The sequence below is a fragment of the Trachemys scripta genome, chromosome 2, assembly GCF_013100865.1.
Source record: "Trachemys scripta elegans isolate TJP31775 chromosome 2, CAS_Tse_1.0, whole genome shotgun sequence".
NCBI classification, from domain to species: domain Eukaryota; kingdom Metazoa; phylum Chordata; order Testudines; family Emydidae; genus Trachemys; species Trachemys scripta.
Genome location: NC_048299.1, coordinates 146,679,689 through 146,693,679, shown reverse-complemented (window position 1 = coordinate 146,693,679; position 13,991 = coordinate 146,679,689). Strand labels below are relative to the sequence as shown.

The following is a 13,991-nucleotide window of genomic DNA, read 5'->3' as shown; positions in this document are numbered from 1 at the left end:
AACAAAAAAGGATCTAACTCGTGTGCTTTGATAACGTATTGAATTGTTACATAAGCTTTTCTCGTTAACAAATGAGGCATTGTCAAAGTCATGATCAAAGTACATAAAAAGCATTTGTCACTTTACAATACTTTCAGTAACACAAATGCTAGACAGATCTGTGGGGAAAAAAAAAAAGGTACCATTTAAAAAAAGCCTACAAAGTTACACTACAAAAACTCAAAAGGAAGAAAATCGCCACGAAAGTTTTAGTTAGCGTTAACGACATACAAAGAGATATTGCTTGTTTAGCTCCAGAATGAGAGAGATTTACACAGATGTTCTACTTATGTCAATGATCAAGCAGATATTACAGGTGGTAATTGAGGCTTATAAACTGCAGCTCAACTAGGGACGTGGGGGCAAACCCAGTAGTGGTTTTAGATTTGGATCTGGGTTCACGTTTATATGAATTTCTAAAGCTCAGAGAGGGTTGGGAAAATGGTTCCAGCATTGCCCCGGTTGCTACACATCTGTCACTGGCATAATCCCAATTGCTGCTCATTCTCTTAGTAACAAGGATGCACTATTGCCCATTCGTTCCCCTTTTGCAAACAGATCTTGGTGATCAGAATTTATTTCCCCACGCCATGTCAGAACCGTGCTGGGGAGAGCAACCACGTGAGGTGCAGGGCAATGAAGAACTGGAGCTCTTCAGTTTTTCTGGCAAGGAAGCAGGAGAAGCCCAGCATCCATGTTCACAATGGCGATCAGAGTCGGAACCTGTGTACACTGAAGGCCTTGAAAAGACTCCCATTGCCTTCAATGAGGAGCAATGTAAGGGCCAGTCTAAGTTAGGGAAATTTGCACCCCCAAAACACTGCGGCAGCGCAAAATGGTGCTGGTACTAGAAAAAGTTGCAGTGGGGTAAGCACCACTGGGCACTATGGGCACGTGTCTAAAAATAGAGAAATATGCCTTAGTGCAAGCCCCTAATCTAGACAGACATTAACAAAAGGTCTTACAAAGATCTCTCTTCACCCTATACACAAGGGCAAAATTAGCCTAGACTAATTCATTAACCAAAAAATGTACACGCTGACTCAAAAAACTAAAAAAAAAAGAGAGACACCAACAAATTCACAAATAGTTGGTTCTGTGCTACATGATCCCGAAACAGGTGTGGAGTAACTTCCCGAAACCACGCTGAGCGGAACCTCAAGTTGCAACTCTTCATACGGTCATTGTGCTGGCTTGAGTTTCTTTATAACAATGTCTTCCAAGAGAAACTCGTTCTTGGAAACTATTTCCCTGGGCGATATTTGGCATGTTGTGTAGATCAGAGAGATTCACATCATTTTTTTTTTCCATTTCACAATAGAACTAGTGCAAATGAGAAGCGGGGGAGGGGGAAAAAAGAAGGGTTACACAGCCAGATACAAGTGGAAAAGAAGAAAACCACACAAATAGGCAGTTCTCCCATAAAAAGCTCAATGGACACTCAACTGCAGCTTCTTTTATTTTCAGCAAAGACTATGCAATCGAAGGTGAATATTTATTTCCAAAGTCATTGAAACCAACCTAAAAAGTCTCCCCTCCCTTTTTAATTATTACAATAGAAATGTGCTTTTATTTAATCAAGTCATTTTGTTGCATGTTACTGTTTTGCGCCTTTAATTATGTGAGGGGGTGGGGGTGGGCAAGGTTGCCTCTTAACACTGCATGTGTGAACTGAGCCCTGGTAAAAAATGCTAGAGGCCTCAGTTCAGCAAAGCATGGGTTTAACTTTGAAGGTTGAGGTAAGTGAGCCTCAAGCTAGGGTGACCAGATGTCCCGATTTTATAGGGACAGTCCTGATATTTGGGGCTGTGTCTTGTACAGGTGCCTATTACCCCCATCCTGATTTTTCACGCTTGCTATCTGGTCACCCTACCTCACGCACATGCTTAAATGTTTTGCTGAACCACCGCCCATGTGACAGCCCTGGAGACTGGTTAAACAGACACGGCTTAAACAGGGGCAGTATAAGCTTCCCAAAGGCTGCCATGGCTACATGCTTCAAAACCATGCCCTCCGGGCTGCCCTCTTCCGAGCAAGGGAACAGGGTTCTGGCTCTGGGGCCTGACAGCACTTAGGCTAGGTCTACACTACCTGCCTGAATCGGCGGGTAGAAATCGATCTCTCGGGGATCGAATTATCGCGTCTCGTCGGGACGCGACAATCGATCCCCGAATTGATGCTCTTACTCCACCAGCAGAGGTGGGAGTAAGCGCCGTTGACGGGGAGCTGCAGAGGTCGATTTTGCCACCATCCTCACAGCGGGGTAAGTCGGCTCCGATAGGTCGAATTCAGCTACGGAATTTGCATATCTTAAATCGACCTCCCCCCGTAGTGAAGACCTGCCCTTAGCTTCTCTGCTGAGTCCCCCAGCAAGAGAGGGTCATTAGCACCCACTCTGGCGTTGGGTTTCCTGCCATCAGCACCAGTTCGCTAGGAAAATCACAACGCATTCCTCTCCCATCGGGCCACTCAACAGCCATCAGCGTACAAAAGCTTCCATCCTGACTTAGATCTGAGCTAACTAGAGCTGCTTAAAGAACGGGACGGGGGGAATTGCAAGAAGTAAGTAAAAACAAAAACAAACCAGACTTTTCTGTGAAAGTTTTCAGCAAAAATTAGAAAACAAAAAACAAAACAGCAGTGCAGGGATGAAAGGCTCCTTATCCCAGTGCTCTGGGACATCCACTCCCCTTCTCTCTCTCTCTCTCTGGTTTTGTTACACGCTTTACGTAGATTGAGCGCTTTCTGTTACAGAAGCTCTAAAATATTAAAACACTATTTGCCCACAGATTGAAACCTATTCTATATTAAGACACACAGTGTAAAACCACCAGCAGGCAGCTCATCACAGCAACGCAGAGCCTGCGTGATGGAGACGCTCCTGTCGCCCATCTGGAAACTCGGCTTGGCTCCTATTCCTTGTGTGACCCTCTTGAGGGCGTTACAGGAGCCAAGAGAGACAGGAGTGAACCACGTTATACAGATCACACCACAGCCATGAACCCCAAGAGCAAAGAAAGTAAAGAGACAGACACCATAGTATCCAAGTCCCATTTAAAACGAAACCAAACCCGTTCTCCTTAGCAGTATCAGAAGCAATGTCATCCTCCGCAACTGACCTGCTGGAAGCTATTTCCCCAGGGCATCTAGGGACAACTGAACACCTTAGGGCTCAACTTTCATCTGAGAAATGCTAGCAATATACTGCACATCTTAAAGGAAATAAAGGCCCCATAGAGCTCTGGTTCTAAGCCAATCAAGGAAAACAGAGACTTAGTTAATTTAGAGCATGCTTGGAAGTCTGCTAACCCCACTGCCAGTTTCTCTGTTCACTGAAAACCAGCATTAAATTAATCTTTGAGGCCATCCTTTACAAGCAGGCTTTCCTGTTATGGGCTCTGCCAATGCAGATATGAAGGACTGAAGATCAAATTTGGGTTGGATTCAGAGAATAAGTGTCCCATGTCATCCCAGCTAGGCTTTGAACCAAGGGCCTGCTAGTCTGTAGGAAGCAGTTCTAGCTGTTGAGCCAAATGGAAGGATGCCACTTACAACTAACCTGGGAGCCTTACAAGCTCCATTGTGGTTTACACCCATCATACAAAAAAACCCCACACAAAACACACACACAGTGGAGACGGTAAACACTACTTAGAGACAGTCAGCTGAATTTAAGACACCAGGAGTTGAAGGGCTACTTCCACGTTGTCCCTGTCAAACTAGCTGGAGTGTGAAGCTAATGGTGATGATGTTGTTGCTTGCAGAGATTAAAAATCCACTGACAACTAGCCACTCTCCAATCAACAGCCCCATCCCAACTCATGTTCTGCAACTGAGGAATCGCTCGGTATAACTCTAGGTAAAGACAGTACGCTGGTGGGAGTCGGTTTCCCTTGCTTGAGGAAGGGTTTATGGATCAAGAGTCTTTAATCACAGGTGTGGACAAATCAAGGTTCTGAGGCAAATTTTCCAGAAGCTCCAAAGTCTCTGAGGCACTTTTGGGGGAAAAAAAATTGTTCTCTACCACCACCACCCCCCCCAATCTCAAAACATTCCTCTGGCAGATGCATCAGAATCTAGATAATATTTGATGTCAAGCTACATGGAACTGCCACATCTTGGCTCCCTTTATTCCTTGTGACAACCATGTGAGTATCACACAACTGGAGTATCTCATGGACACTCCCAGTCCCTGTTGACTTTGACAGCCTGTCCTAGCTCAGCAACGCACCCGTCTTGATTCCATTCGCCTCTTGATACCATTTTTTAGGCTGGTCACAGAGTCATCGAGTTTAAGGGCAGATGGGACCACCAAATCCTCTATATTCTGTATATCTCAGGCCACCAACACCACCCATACACCAAACCTACCAACCAACGGCTACTGAAGCAGGGCTCCACTGACTTCAGAGTTACTCCTGATTTACACCAGAGAGGGGAGAATCAGGCCTATCACATGTTGAGAGAACTTTGCACCTTGCAGGATCAGGCCCACAAGCCTCATTCTAGAAACCAGTCACTTAACACTCCTCTGCCCCCACCCCCAGAAGCTGCCCTGGTCTAACTCCACACCATGACCCACAGACTCCAAGCTTTCAAGGACAGAGCTGCCCAAAGCACCAACAGGTGATGGTTATAATTGTAACAACTTCCGGAACATCTGCCCCCACCTCGTCAGTCCTCCCAAGAGATCTCGTGCCAGCATTTATGTTGGAGGATACAGCTGTCAAGGCTCCCAACCTAGGCAGGTGCATCTCTTCCTTTCCAGCTGCTGTCTGTCTCCCACAAGCCCTCTGGGGGCTCCACTTCCTGCTCATGCTATTCTTCCATCTCCTCCTCACTTTGGGAAGATATACACTGATTTCCAGCTCAGGCAGATGTACACACGCTAGCTCTGATCAAGCTAGTGCAATAAATAGAATGGTGCAGCTACAGTGGTACAAGCGGTGGCATGAGCTAGCAGAACCGAGTCCTTACCTAGGGTCTTGGATGGGATTGTACTCAGGTGGCTAGCATGGCCTGCTACCTCTGCTGCTACTTTTGGCATGCTAGCTCAATCAAATCTAGCACATGTACATCTCCCCGAGCTGGGAATGACACCTCTAGCTGCAGTGCAGACATACTTTTGGTGACCCCACACATGAAAGCGAGGCACCAAGCATCAGTCAGGGAAGCAATAGGGGCAGAACGAGGCAGGAAGGGTCGAGCACCAGGCAACAACAAGATGGATCTCCCACCCGTACCATGCAGGGGGGGGAAAAAGTATATCTTTTGTGGCTGCACTCTGAGAACCCTCTGAACAGGAAAAACAAAGAACAAAGAGGACTGTCCTGTATGGGAAAAAAGCTACACATAACATATATCTTGCCATCAAAACACACTACATAACGCACAACATTCTGGCACGAGCGGAAGTTGGCAGGAGTTATTGCAGCAAAGTGGCTACCAGTACTGGGATTGGTCTGGAGCATTTACCCGGACTAGTATTTTCTAAGTGTGCGGGCACGGCAGAAGCTGGTTTACTAGCTTTAGTGAGCAAGAGTTTTGTTCTCTCCTTTGCGTACAGACATGAGAACAGATGTACAGTAACATCAGCACTCAAGCATGGATAAGCATCTCAGAAAGGCAGTAGGCGAGACGCAAAGGAGCATGATCCACTCCTCTCAATGCAACTGCTTCTTCAGTACAGACACTGCAGGTCAAGGCGCACAGGCATGCCACACCAGCCTTGGTGGGCATATCCCAGGCCAGCAAGGTTAACTCTCCTCTTTGTGAGTGCTGGGCTTGCATTCTGTAAATCATTTCCTTTGAGAGGGGGAAAAAGAAAATTAATGGAAGATTTTCCTTCTGCAGAAGGAGTCCATTGACTCTCACACATCCATGTCTGCTGAGCAGGTACAGGACACACATTCAATCTCCACAGGGTTTTGCATTCAGGTTTGGTTCCCAGGATGGAGTGCATCTTCTTTTCATTCTGTTCTTCATGTAAACAGGGATTCTTAGAGAGACCGATCGCCGATACAAGGCTGAAGCACAGCGCTGAGGAGAACTTCAGATCATTGCCGGGCTCTCGGAAATCTCTTCTAGTCTTCGTTCTATCATTAACCGGAGGACTGTGTATCTAGAGGAAGGAAGGAAGAAAGGAAGAGCCTTGTTAGAGCCGAGCCCCAAAAATCTAGGTACCTTGACAAATTGCCAATAATACTATAACTCCTCACTCATATGAGCTTCACAATAGGCCCTGAAGGTCTTTGAACTTAGACTCTGACCGGGCAAGGGAGTGGAGGAGCCAATTTCCATGAGTCAAGGGCCTTCTACCTCTAACCCAGTCACAGTCTTTGTATAGTTGTGAGCAGGATGTTAAAAAAAGAACTAGATAAATTCATGGAGGATAGGTCCATCAATGGCTATTAGCTTGGATGGACAGGGATGGTGTCCCTAGTCTCTGTTTGCCAGAAACTGGGAACGGGCGACAGGGGATGAATCACTTGATGATTACCTGTTCTGTTCATTCCCTCTGGGGCACCTGGCATTGGCCACTGTTGGAAGACAGGACACTGGACTAGATGGACCAATGGTCTCACCCAATATGGCCGTTCTCATGTTCTTGTAAATCTATGGGCCAACAGCCCAAGATATTCTCAATTGTCTGCTAAGCGTGAGGAGAGGCACAGGCCTCTGAGGTAGCCAGAGCCACAAACCAAAGCAATATGAAGCCATATGTCAGCCCAAACTTCATAGAATCATAGAATATCAGGGTTGGAAGGGACCTCAGGAGGTCATCTAGTCCAACCCCCTGCTCAAAGCAGGACCAATCCCCAGACAGATCTTTACCCCAAATCCACAAATGGCCCTCTCAAGAATTGAACTCACAACTATGGGCTCAGCAGACCAATGCTCAAACCAAGAGTTTGGGAACCTCAGACAAGCCTGCTTTGAGCTTCACAACAAACCTTGTCCCAAGCTCTATGTCTAACCAGACAGACCTCTCCCAAGCTCCCATCTGTTTAACCACTGGAAACAAGGAAGGTTGAGCTTGCCAGGGACTTTTTAAACACATGAATTAGCCAGCACATTTAGCCACATTATGAAAATAGAAGAAAGAACGCTTCCTCCTACACCCACCCTGCATTCTTTATGCGGACATGTACAAATGATGCCTCTAGTTGAAATATTTCCAGAAATGGAGCATTTTCATCTCTGTCAATTTCTCTGCAGGAATAGCAGTGAACCATTCCCACTGCAAGTCATCACGGGACAGGTTCTCAGCCAGGGAACAATTGTACCTTCACGCCTCACAGTTCACAAGTTCATGCTGCCAGGGGTTTGACACTGGTTGGGTCCCCACAAGAGAACTAGCAGCACTGCTGGGATGTCAAAGGACACAAAGAATAACCTAGAATTCACCTTCCTAGACACACTTCAGGCTGGTCTACACTACTGTTTAAGTCAATGCAGCTGCGCCAATGTAGCGCCATAGTGTAGATTTGCCCCAAGACAGCAGCTAAAAAGGTAGCGTGTTCGAAGTCTGAAACCAACTGAACTGGCGTGTTCTATCCACTGAGGATAGACAGACAATCACATTGTCAGCTCTCTGAAGCACCCGGCACACTTGGAGGTGCTGTGAAATAATTCATTATAAAGACAGAGGAAATGCTACATTGGAACAGACCATCTACTCTCGTATCCTGTCTCTGCATTCCAGCCCAGCAGTGGCTGCATCTGAAGTGGGGTAAAGCAATCCCCGCTAATAGCTGAGGAGCACTGGGATAAGAAAAAGGTGCAGAATATCGTCAAAACCATTTATCAGCATCATTATTAAAATGGGTCCCATTGCCAGGAAGCCCCTGTTGCCACAATTCAAGAATGGACTATATGCAATATCAGCATCTTCTGCTTCCCCACAGAATTGCACAGAGAAGGTTGAATATTGGGGGGGGGGACCAAGCTTTTCGAAAGCAGGTGCCTAACTTTAGGCAGCTATGCCCGGATAGGCACCGGGATGTGTGACTCGCCTTTTCCCTCCCCAAGAACTCACCGACCAGTAACTCCCTTTAAATTGAAAGGGAGATGAAAGCAGTTCAGAACCTCTGCACATCCGGCCACTTATTTAGGTGCACAAGTATGGATTTAGGTATACGGATCCAGAGGACTAAACCCCGGGTCTGGGCTACTGATGCTTCTGCTCTACCATCCAGCAGCCATAGCACAGCCATGATCAACACACTGCAAATCTTGGGAGACTAAACACCACAGGAAGTCCACCCACGGAAGACCCAACTGGCAGCACCCCTCATGACCTCGGATTGGTCCAGGCATGCTATTTAAGCATAGCTGAAGTTTCAGGAAGTTGTCTGTCCAATTTGACACTGCCTGGCCTGTTGCTTCACAGACTGTGCTCTTGTTCCCTGCTTCGCACCCCGGCTCCGTTCCTTGGCTCGTCTCCCAACTATGGCTACAATTTCCAATTAGAATCCCGATTCCGACCTTCCGCTTGACTTCTGGTGTCTGACTCTGACCCATGCTCCAACAACCAAGCCTGACAACCCACAGGCTCCTAATGTCATGATACCTTTAAGCACCTGCTTGTGACAAATCTTGGCCTCAGGCATTCGTGGAAGAAGCCCACAGGACTATTTTAACTTGAGAAGGAAGCACCTACTTGTGCATAAGTTTCTTCACTTCACGGTCTTCTTCTTCTTGGAGCTTCTGGATGAAGCTTTTAAGAACTGGCATTTCAAATTTGATGTACTGAGCAACCTGCGTTGAAAGGAAAAATAAGAACACAATGGACGGAGCACTACCAAACAAATTCCTGTCATCGGCAGATCTGAAAGTGCTTTACGGGCATTTAAACCTCCTACCATCCTGCCCCCCCCACCGCCACCGGGGGCAGCATTCCCCCAGTACAAGGTTGATAAACTGAAGTATGGATGGTGAAGTCCCCCCCGCCCCCTGATGCAAAGAGAGCCAGCACAAGTCTATCACTTAAACCCTCAAAAAGCAGGGCTTAAGTGGCATATAACCATTGTGCTGGCCCTATGCACAGGGAGTGACCAGCTTTACAATAGATCACACTTCCAGTGACATCAATAGCAGGAGCTACTCCAAAAGCCCCACCCGAAGAGAGCAAATCACAAGCCCCCAGTGTAACTGCTTAGGCAAAACACTGCTTGCCCTCTATTACATCCAGGCACCACAGGCCAGTGAGTCTATAGCTTCTTCTTATAAACCGCTGCTCACCGGTTTAACTGTTCTCTTTTCACAGGATGCTGCCTTGTGATGCAAGTTTCCTTCCATTCTATACAATGTAACTCAATGCAGTAGCTGTTTGCACATTTGCAAAAAAGGCAGCAACACCAGTGTTGGGAAAATGTTGATATTTGGGAACACCTCACTGAAAGGTCTTTGCAATTGGCCACAAAATATTTCAAGACTAGAATGATCCTATAGTATGATGCAAGAGGAAATCTAGACAAACAATGGCAGCTTCCTTAAACAAGATGATTCAATACGTTTATTCAACCATTACTGAAGCAAAGGGCAAAAACAGAAATTCCTGGTTTTTCTGAACCATAGGAGCCAGTATTCTGGTTTGTTACACCAGTGTAACTTCACTGAAGTCAGACAAGTTACTCCAGGATTACACTGGTGTAAAAGAGTAGAATAGATCCCAGTAACTCTAAATGAAAATATCTTTTATATCCATACCACTTACTTTCTGCTAATACAAATCACTATAAATCAGTTAATGAAGAGACCTCCAATAATAATTTTGGCTGTACAAGCTGGTCTCAATTCTGGAGTGAACTCCAACCTCTCTCGAGTACATGTGCACAGATCCTAGTGTATGTGTGTCTACTGAGGGAGTGAAACCTGTTAAGTTCCATCAATTGATATAGAACACTGTATCCTGAACTCTGCTGACTTTCTGTCTTGTTTGCTGAAATTAAATGTGAGGACAAACAGGGAATCCAGTTGCAATAGGATTACACTCTATTATCCACCAGATGGCAGAAAATAGCTATTGGCTATGAGCATTAATTTCTCTCCTTTGAAACAATGGATTATGTCAAGGGACTTGTTAGAAATGAGAGGTTGTAATGATTGTTGATCAAATGTGGAAGAGCTAAAATCTGATCACATGATCTGGCTCTTGATGCTATAAAACTAGGGTAAGTGACAGAAGTCAGTGGCATAGCCAGGCAGATCCAGGTGATTTATTAATCCAAAGAGTGCCTGTTTTTACCATCCCGAAATGTTCCCATCCTGAACAGGGATAAGAAGTTCAAGTCTCAAAAATGTTCATGAATGAAAAATTAAAAACCAAAACCAATAAAAAAAAAAAAGACACCCAAAAACTCTGCGATCAGGTCAAAAAGGTACATTTCAAAATGTTTAGTTTTCAACTTATATATTTTTATAATATTTTTATTACTATTTAAGTCAGTTTTTTAAACAAAAAAAGTCTTCTGAATTAAAAAACAGCTTTTTCATTTCAAAAAATGTCAAAATGAGAAATTTCAGCAATTTCAAAACTTTTCAAAAATTTTTCCAAGTGGAAAATTTATCAAAAAAAATTGACCCATGAACAGTTTTGAATTCCGATGAATCTGCACTTTGGGACAAAAAACGCTTCCTCAAAACATTCCCAAACAGCCCTACAACCCAATCACTAAGGAGTTGGGTACTGTAGAGATGGGGTGTTGATAAGGGAACTCAACTTGGTAAACCTTCTGCATGGACTCAGCCATCATCCACTACAGCGACGAATATAGATTAATCAGGTTTGGCTACTATTTGGAAATTGTAACTTCACCCCTTATCAAAGAAGGCCGAGAGAGAGAGAGATGAAGGCTGAATCTTCAAAATGGATCTTAAAAGGGACTTAAGGTAAAATTTTCAGAACCACCTAATTGGATTTAATCTCCCAAGACGCACTATGACCTATGGGCCTCTTGATGCCAACTGGCTGCGGACACTCAGGGTGCATCATTTTACAGGGATCCCTATGGACATGTAGTAGAGTTCACCAAAAGGTGTCATGTGATGTCTCTACCAAGAGCCGGTAGCCCACCGCTCATTATAATCCTTACAAATGTGCGCAAGAAAGATATTTAAGAAGTTATGCATCTATGCTAAAAATTATGCTCGTAAGGTCACGAGGAGATAAGCATCTACTTCCTGCCTAAAAGGAACATGCTATCTCCCTGTCTGGTCCTAGGTGTACTCAGGGTTACCACTTTTGAAATGCAAAAAAAATGGCACCTCACACACAAAGGCAAGCCCACTGTCTCCCCAGCCACAAAGCAACTCCACACACCCCCCCCGGTTCCCCAACAGCCACTTATAGTATCTAGAGAGACATTACATATAGATAAGACTGAGAATATCTCGTCTCCTCACTCCTGTGGGACTCAAACCCTCTCTCGTGCACATGCACGGTGCGCTTGCATGTTGGTGGGCAGACAGCTGCTGTATTATCAACAGTTTTGATCTGTTATCGCGGAATAGGGGACACTGCAGCATCTTTAGCTGGACACAGACAGTTAACATTAGCTATCCCAGTGTATTGTGATAATAATGCAAATTTTTATATCCATGTAAAAAATAAAATAAATAAATAAATAAAAAAGCCCTGACAGATTAAATTATTTTCCTAGCAACTGGCAAATCCATTAAAAAACAAACAAACAAACAAAAAAAAACAGCCATGCCAGTCAAATACCAGCCAGATGGTAACAGACGGTAACACTACTTGTACGGCATATTGTCCACTTCACAATGAAAGATCACAGCCACCCCTGGCTGCATAGCACTGGCAAGCAATGCTTTAGACATGAGAGTATCTTGTTAATTAAGTCCAGGCTCTAGAATGCATGTTACAATTTTATTTATAGGTAACCATTTGATTCCAACACTTCCACTTGAATTCGTAAGCTTTGTTACTCTGACTTGTACCGGTTTTCACTACCAACATATCTAAGTGCTGTGAGTAACGCAGAGTGGTGCTCGGAGGTGAAACTGGTAAGATGGGGGTTACTGCTTCTTTGGAACTCTGGAAATACTGCAAATGTTCAGCAGACCAGGGGCTGGATGCTCCAGGGAGATGCTTTCAGGGCTGGGCGGTTGGAGTGTGCCCATCGCTACCCCGTAGAGAGAGAGCGCAAGCAAGGCCTGCGGAGGCTTAGAGAGGACTGCTTGTGTTGCAGAGGCTGGTGGAGTTGAGGAGCAGGCCCAGACAAGGCTCCCTCAAGCTAAGGGCAGGTGATAGGGAGGTGTCTCACAGCCCTGGGCAACCCGGGAAATGTCACACCCACTGAAAAAGTCCCCAAATTAAAGTTTTACCCTACAACACCCAACTAACATCATATTTGGGTCCCTTAAGCTCATCCCACAATTGAAACAGACAATAAGATTGAACAGCAGTTACTCTTAAAGAAACCCTAGATATTCCCATAAAGAAAGATTCTCTGTTGCATTTTTAAAGCCATCTTGCAAACTATCCCCCGGCTATAAGCTATTAGCATACTTTAGTTTTAAAATTCTATGGGTCTTCTCCATAGACTTATTAGCAATGCGTTCAATGTTTGTTGAGCCAAGCAGGAAGTGATCTTTTCTCCTAATAATGCAAGAGCATTATTTCCCTGTCCTACCTCATCAGTGCCAAAATTCAAAACAGGGCCAGAACACTTGAGATCTCACAGCGCTTTTCGCAAGAGCACTTTATGTAGCATCTTGGCCAGATTCCAGTTGGTAATAACTTTCTGCTTTCCTAATCCCCTCCCCCCCACTCTCAGTTATAGATTATGGGGTCCTCTATTTCCTCCTAAGAGGAGCACCATGTTCCAATCCAGAGGCAGCAGCATGAAAATTGCAGGCACGCATGCTAGAGGGAAGAGAGATGGCGAACTTCAAGCACAGCTGAACACTGGCTCTGCATTTTCCGCTGAACAAGTTATGCGCTTTTAGCATTTGCACTCATGCTACAAGTATGGCTTAATTGCAATGCTAGCCAGTTCACCTGGTTAAGTGCCCGCAGTGGGAGGATTGCCACTCTACTCCTAACACAGCACATGCATACAATGACAATATATACGAATATTCCCACACCCACTTATTTAAATAGCATAGCCCCGAAGCAAGACTGTACTTGGGAACATAAGCCTTCTCACTCAAACTAGCTGTTTTACATCTTTTCCCTGCAAGACCGCCTGTCCCTCCCTCTTCTTTCAGAGAGACCCCCTGTTTTTTATATTCCTGAGCTGGCTATTATGAGACGCATTTAACCTGCCTCCAGGGTGAGTCAGCAAAATAGTTCTGTATCGTCACACAAGCTCTTAGAACTTAACAGTCTATGGTGCTCCATTCAAAGACACTCACATCATAGGTGACTTCTTCAACTTGGTCCTTCTCCATCAGGAAGACCTTGGAGACCTGTTCACACGGCCCTTGCAGAATGCGGGCAATCAGTGGATAATCTGTAGCCTTCAATTTCTGTTTTTCTGCAACGGGTCCCCCCCAGGACAGTAATTAGAAAACAGACCATACAGACAAAGCAGAAGATACTATTTTTCATCTTGGCAGTATCCCTTAAAGCAGTGGTTCCCAACCTTTCCAGACGACTGTACCCCTTTCAGGAGTCTGATTTGTCTTGCGGATCCCCAAGTTTCACCTCACTTAAAAACAATTTGCTTACAAAAATCAGACATGAATACACAACAAAGGGTCAGAGCACACTATTACTGAAAAATGGCTGACTTTCTCATTTTTACCATACAATTATAAAATAAATCAATTGGAATATAAATATTGTACTTACATTGCAGTGTATAGTCTAGAGAGCAGTACAAACAAGTCATTGTCTGTATGAAATTTTAGTTTGTACTGCCTTTGCTAGTGCTTTTTACATAGCTTGTTCTAAAACTAGGCAAATATCTAGATGAGGTGAT

General features: G+C 44.8%; 1 protein-coding gene across 3 annotated transcripts in view; it reads right to left on the bottom strand.

Moving 5' to 3' along the window:
• Window positions 1–2,763: 2,763 nt before the first annotated feature.
• The window catches only part of RASSF2 (Ras association domain family member 2), a 45,393-nt gene continuing 34,165 nt past the window's right edge, over window positions 2,764–13,991 (bottom strand). For all 3 annotated transcript variants that reach the window (XM_034761792.1, XM_034761793.1, XM_034761794.1), the window contains exons 9-11: window positions 13,423–13,544; window positions 8,702–8,799; window positions 2,764–6,160 (exon numbers count right to left, since the gene is read on the bottom strand). In XM_034761792.1, the coding sequence (XP_034617683.1) occupies window positions 6,091–6,160; window positions 8,702–8,799; window positions 13,423–13,544 (290 nt within the window). In that variant the 3' untranslated portion in view covers window positions 2,764–6,090. The remainder of the gene's footprint in view (window positions 6,161–8,701; window positions 8,800–13,422; window positions 13,545–13,991) is intronic.